Source organism: Limulus polyphemus, unplaced genomic scaffold (genome assembly GCF_000517525.1).
Source record: "Limulus polyphemus unplaced genomic scaffold, Limulus_polyphemus-2.1.2 Scaffold948, whole genome shotgun sequence".
Taxonomy (NCBI): domain Eukaryota; kingdom Metazoa; phylum Arthropoda; class Merostomata; order Xiphosura; family Limulidae; genus Limulus; species Limulus polyphemus.
Window position 1 is genome coordinate 382545 of NW_013666558.1, and position 6909 is coordinate 389453.

General features: G+C 31.2%; 1 protein-coding gene across 2 annotated transcripts in view; it reads right to left on the reverse strand.

Annotated features, from left to right (window-relative positions):
- LOC106461382 (katanin p80 WD40 repeat-containing subunit B1-like) overlaps positions 1–6909 on the reverse strand; it is a 34214-nt gene that overhangs the window by 25835 nt on the left and 1470 nt on the right. For both annotated transcript variants that reach the window (XM_022388333.1, XM_022388332.1), the window contains exons 2-6: positions 5798–5898; positions 4798–4839; positions 3369–3452; positions 2696–2811; positions 24–95 (exon numbers count right to left, since the gene is read on the reverse strand). In XM_022388333.1, coding sequence (XP_022244041.1) covers positions 24–95; positions 2696–2811; positions 3369–3452; positions 4798–4839; positions 5798–5898 — 415 coding nt within the window. The remainder of the gene's footprint in view (positions 1–23; positions 96–2695; positions 2812–3368; positions 3453–4797; positions 4840–5797; positions 5899–6909) is intronic.

The following is a 6909-nucleotide window of genomic DNA, read 5'->3' on the forward strand; positions in this document are numbered from 1 at the left end:
TATATTCTACTTTTGGCACTAACCTGACAGGGCCTGAATCTCCATCTGTGGATGATACTTGCTGAAAACTTTCCAGGTCCCAAAACTTGACTAACCTAAATAAGAACATATGATCTTTAAAAAACAGCTTGTAGGTATAGTTATATACATGATTTTGGTAACAAGAGACATGTGATGAATAAAATAATAAACTAAAAATTAGTCACAATAACATTAATTTACTAACTTCTATATCTGTTCAAACATGTCACCTTCATTTGTTAGTTGTATACGCTAGAAAACACATTAGGTTTATCGTTAAAAACAATGGGCTATATGTGCTGTGCCCACCACAGGTGTCAAAACCTAGTTTTTAACATTATAAGCCTTCAGACTTAACCACTGAGGCCTAATATTTTTGAAAAAATTGGTATAATTTGAGAGGCTGGACAGAAATCACCTGATAAATTTATAAATTATTTCAATTTACAAACTGTACTGCTCCAGTAACAACGATTTTCTTTTAGCATTACACATCTAATTCTGGATTCATGACATAGAATTGAAAACTACCTAAAATCACAAGTTTGTGTGTATATGAACACTCTTCGTAATAAAAGGTAACGACCAATCATGTAGAGGTCACAACTTAAACACAAACAAATTGTTTTTACTTGAAGAGGCCACAATGTTCAAAGACAAATAGCATCACTTGTCAAGGTCATTCTAATGAAAGACAAACACACTACTCAAGGTTACTCTAGTAAAGTTCAATTTTAATCACAGGAAGTGTCACTAGTCAATATTACTCTACTAAAGTTCAATTTTAATCACAGGAAGTGTCAATAGTCAAAATTACTCTACTAAAGTTCTATTCTGAAGTCTAATCATAGGAAGTGTGTCAATACTCAAAGTTACTATTCTGAAGTCCAATCATAGGAAGTGTGTCAATACTCAAGGTTACTATTCTGAAGTCCAATCATAGGAAGTGTGTCAATACTCAAGGTTACTATTCTGAAGTCCAATCATAGGAAGTGTGTCAATACTCAAGGTGACTATTCGAAAGTTCAATTTCAATCACATGAAGTATATCAGAAGCTAGGTTGCCAACCATCAGTAAATTTACAGACAGTCAATAAAAACAAGGCATTTTAATACTGTAAATAAACTCATAAAAAGCAAAAACTGTTCTGTCTTATTAAAGATGGTGGTAAAAATTTACAGTATCACTAAAACAGGATACTGTCCATATATCGTTAAGAATAAAATATTAAGGTTGGTAACCTTGGTCGGTAGTCATGATCACTCCACTAAGTATCTATTTCAATCACAGGAAGTATGTCACTCATGAAAATTATTTCAGTGAAAAGTAACATTTGAAGGAAGTGCAACAGTAGACAATTAGAAGACCAGTCACAATATTAGATAAAATGTTCCTTGTTAAGATCATTGAGCTGAAGGCGAGTCAAATGTTTGATATTTAACTGTAATAATCATCTTTTGAAGTGTAACCATTTGTGTATTTACTTAAGTACATGACAGTTTTTTTTTAGCAGCTAACAGCAAATGATAAAACAACTTATACTACAAAATACACTAAGAATATCACTATAAATTTGGAATCATTTTAATAGTTTTTAGTAAACAGATGGCGCCACATGGCACAAAACGACTTTGAACCTGTTTGACCTTTGGCTACAAGACTGTACATTTATGACATATCCAGATATTTTGGACTACCTATATCAGGGGTGAAATTATGCCGGTACTGAGTATCGAAACTTATGTTTTACAGCGGTACTAGTACCAGGACTTATCTGAGCTGCTTTGTAATTTTTTATATTTACACATAGATTTTCTTTTTAAAAAACAGGTCCACTTCACCCAGCTGAGTACCTCCACTTTTTTTTTGAGCCAACATAAAGATCAATATGCTACAAAGGCCACCTGGGAGAGACCACCTGATTTAAAGCATACAAATGAAAAGTAGGGCCCCACATTTCTGCATTCACGAAGGTAAACAACACAATTTATCAGGTATTTCAACCTTTTCCTTTTAAGCCTAGTTTCACACGTAACATTATTAATGAAATTTATTTTCACTTTCCGGCAGAAACATACTGAATATAGCAAATACATGTACAAAAACACAACTAAACTAGTTTTAGTAAACTGACTGCTAGAGATTAAAAGTTTGTTCTCAAGAACTAAAAGGACATGCCACGTGTCCTCCACTTAAGAAGATTCTTGTGATAATAAGATACAAGAGTTTGTTCACTGGCTTGACGACTAAATTAATAAAGTGATATATTCCACATGCTTACACCATGTGCGAGTTAGAAACTGAGCATAGAGAAGAAAATCCTTATCTTCACAATGGAAATGGCTATTCTTGACATATCAGTTAAATCAAACAGACTGCTATCATTTTTCTTGTCAGCATAAGCAAGAAACAAAAGTTGAGGTATTTAAGGATGTTTACTGTTTAAGGTACAGAACATCGAGATCAACTTAACATAACCAAGAAATACAAATATCAATATGAGGCTTGGTAATGTGCAATTAAAATTTGAAGAGGAGGAACTATTCAACATCAGTGTGATGTTTAGATGTGTAACTTGTTATTCCAACTGATCACAAGGAAAACAAAAAGTCACGTTAGACTTGGACAACTAATCTGTTAAGCTTGAGATTATCTTTTAAGCAAACTACATGCCTGTCTGTGCTTCCACTGGCTAAAAGAAACTCATTGGGATGGAACTCAACATCCAAAACAGGTCCTGTGTGTCCCCTGAATTCTGTCAACATCTTGCCTGCAGGCAGGTCCCAGAGCTGCAGAAATAGGTCACACCAGTGTATTAGCATGCATACAAACAACCTATTCACAACAAGTTACTCATTTAGTCAGTTCATTACAAAATGTGATAAAGTGTTTAATTTTTTAATTTATTAAAGTATTAAAACTTTTAGATAAAAGAGTAGACACAAAACATGTGTGTGTGTGTGTGAGTATTAGCTGTAATAAAATATATCCCATAAAACTGTCTTTAATTTAAGATCTATCTTTTCTTGGTATTAATGATCAGACAATCAAATCAAAATTTCTTGACCAATGTAATCCCTAATTAATAAATAATATAAGATATGAAACTACATTAGTCCAACTTCAAGAAACTTTTAAAGCCCAAAACAATATTTAATAAAAGTTTAATGCCATTCATTTAAGTTTTTTTCAAATCTAAAACTTTTTTAAGAAATAAAAAGAGAAAATGTATTTATCACAATTTAGAACTATGAAATATTTAATTGTTTTTAAATATTTCTAGAACAATTATCTTGTCTGTTTCAAACAAGTATTAGAATAATAAAAAAAAAGAAGATAAAATTACCTTAACAGTTCCATCATCTCCAGCAGATGCAATCCATTTGCCATCAGGACTAAACTTAATATTATTGATCGGTTTATTGTGCCCCTAAAAACAACAACAAAATTATCTATTTACAATAGAACAGTAAGCTAAGTCAGGTAAAAAAATTCATGAATGATTAAATTTACAAATAAGTGAAAAAAAAAAAAGAAATAAATGTATAAAATCACTCTTTCACGAAGGACGATGAAATGAAAGAAATTGTAATACTGCTTAATACATTGTACATCATGCTAATACAGAAGTTCTAAACTTTACAAATAAATGTCAAAAATACAAATACTTTAAATGTAATATCAATCATTTTGTAAAAGCATAAGTACAAAGGAAAACAATTTTAGAAAGATATCTGATTTTCATTATCTTAATATATTTAGATTAGAAAAGTATGCAACATTGAGACTACTGAGTTAAGTAATCTGAAAACAGCACCAGATGGCAAGTGCTTAGTTTTTTAAGCCAGCATAAAGATCAATATGCTACAAAGGCCACCTGATTTGAAGAAAACAAATGAAAAGTAGGGCCCCATATCTCTGCATTCACATAGGTAAACAACACAATTCTTCAGGTATTTCAACCTTTTCCTTTTAAGCCTAGTTTCACACGTAACATTATTAATGAAATTTATTTTCACTTTCCGGCAGAAACATACTGAATATAGCAAATACATGTACAAAAACACAACTAAACTAGTTTTAGTAAACTGACTGCTAGAGATTAAAATTTTATTGAAAAAAAAATAAAACAAAAATTATTTCAGTTAAACATTTAAAGACAAGTCTAAGAACTTGAAATTTCTTTTACACAAACAGCTTTTAGTGAAGTTATAAACTTTTTTTTTGAGGTGGGTGTAAAGTCAATAAGAACAGATGCCTTGAATTAACTTCTTTTCATGAAAAATGAATGCCTGCATGTTTGTTTGTTTGTTTTGAATTTTGCACAAAGCTACATGAGGGCTATCTTCGCTAGCTGTCCCTAATTTAGTAGTGAAAGACTAGAGGGAAGGCAGCTAGTTATCACCAACCACCACCAACTCTTGGGCTACTCTTTTGCCAATGAATACTGGGATTGACCATCACATTATAATGTCCCCACGACTGAAAGGGTGAGCATGTTTGGTGGAACGGAGACTCGATAGCGCGACCCTCAGATTGCGAGTCAAGCACCCGAGCCACCTGGCCATGCCGGGCCCTCCTGCATGTTAAACATATAAAATACAAGCCAAAACACATATCAAGGGAATATAGTTAACTGTTGATGAACTCGAGAAAAATGGGAAAGAGTTGACAACAGCAATAAAAGATAAATTAAACCTACAGATTTTCCCATCAAAGCTAAAATCATTTCCTAAATTGCTTGATACTATACACGTAATAAAGCTGGGGCTTACCTTGTAAGTATAGATACAACCTTTTCTTCGAATGTCCCACAACTGCAGTAAGATAAAAAAAAATGTTTATCTTAAGAACTTACAAAATATTATATGTTTGCTGATGGACTCTACTAAAGAAAAACTACTGATTTCTACTTCTGTGTTTATGAACAAGATAAATTCAGATGTGAATATAATGAGATGGACAGACACAAGTTGCTGTGGGTTATTATCAGCCCCAAATTCTTAAGGACATTAAAGTATAGTATACTGAGTTTTAAACAATAGGGAAGACAACAAACAGAACTAAAAGAAAGAAAAATGTAATAAATAAGTATTCAATATTAAACAATGTCAATAAAGAGAAGATTAATTAGCAAATTATAATGCCAATAAAAAGATTAATTAACTAATTACAATGTCAATAAAGAGAAGATTAATTACCAAATTATAATGCCAATAAAGAGAAGTTTAATTAGCTAATTACAATGCCAATAAAGAGAAGTTTAATTAACCAATTACAATGTCAATAAAGAGAAGATTAATTAACCAATTATAATGCCAATAAAGATATTAATTAACCAATTATAATGCCAATAAAGAGAAGATTAATTAGCCAATTATAATGCCAATAAAGATATTAATTAGCTAATTATAATGCCAATACAAATATTAATTAGTTAATTATAATAGAATATTCTATTCTTAAATATTATCTATTTATGAGATCTCTTTTTCCCTTTTGCTTTGGTCGTGTCTAAAGCAACTGTAATACTTTATTTACTGAGATGTAATTCATCATTAAACTAATCCATTTCTTTATTTTATGTGTGTTTTACATCTTCAAATCTACATACACAGGTTAATGTTATAAGTATTATTTATTTCTCAACAGTTTATATCATTTAAGTAAAAAAATAGTGTTATTAAACCTCATTAATTCTTAATACAGACACATAAATAAAAAAGACAGTAAAATATAAACTAATATTTTTACAGTTAATAATATTAACTTTACCTTTATGTTTGTGTCTAATGAACCAGAAGCAATAAAGTCACCATAAGGATGGAAGTCCAGACATTTTACATTTGATTTGTGTCCTGTTAACGTCCTGAGAACTAATATAAATAAAGACAAGTTAAAAAATTCTAATAGTTGACCGACTAATTACTAAATATAGTGTGAAAGGAAGGTTACAGGGTCACAACCATTACTGTGCTCAATGTACCAAGTCAACTCTAGATATAAAAAAAATTGTTCCTAGAAAAATATTTAATGTTGAATATTTAAAATATCTAAAATTGCTAAATTTTGTAATATTGGTTTGTACCTGATTTTCGTTTTCATACAAAAATATTGTGATAATATTATTAAAATATCTAACAACTTACTTTAGTGAAGATACTTTGTCTTACCGCCTAAAAAACAGCCTAAATAAAATCCTTTCACCAACAATCTATTATTTCCACTATATTCAAACTTTACTGATAAACTAACAGAACAAAAGCATATTGGCTTCTAACTGGCTGCAGGCTGGGTCAAACTGGCTTCTAATTGGCTCAGGGTTGGACCAGATTGTTTTTTATTAAATTTGTATTTGTGTGGGGAAACACATAACGCTAGGAGACTTGTATATGTAAGACAACGATTTGTAAGCCTAATGAAAAAATTTAATACATACTACATGTATCAACACTGAAGAAGACAGACCAATGCTCTGTTGAAACATGAAATTTGTATCAAATTTTTTCATTATGCTTACAAATCGTTGTGTCTTGTATATATACATATATATACAAGACTTTTTATGAACTCAAATTAGAGCAAGTCAACTTTTAAACGATTCACGGTCAGAGAGGGTTTGTTTGTTTGTAGTTAAGCACAAAGCTATGCAATGGGCTATCTGTGCTCTGCTTACCACGGGTATCGAAACCCGGTTCTAGCTTTGTAAGTCCACAGATATACCGCTGTGCCACTGCGGGGGGCCCATAGAGGATTAACTATTAATTACCAAGTCAGACCAAATTGTGATCAACTAGGTTACAAGTACCATAAGATCAAATTCGCTTGGCTGACAAATCAAACCATGTTGAAATCATTGTTAGCCTCAAGTGAAAGCAGATTGACTT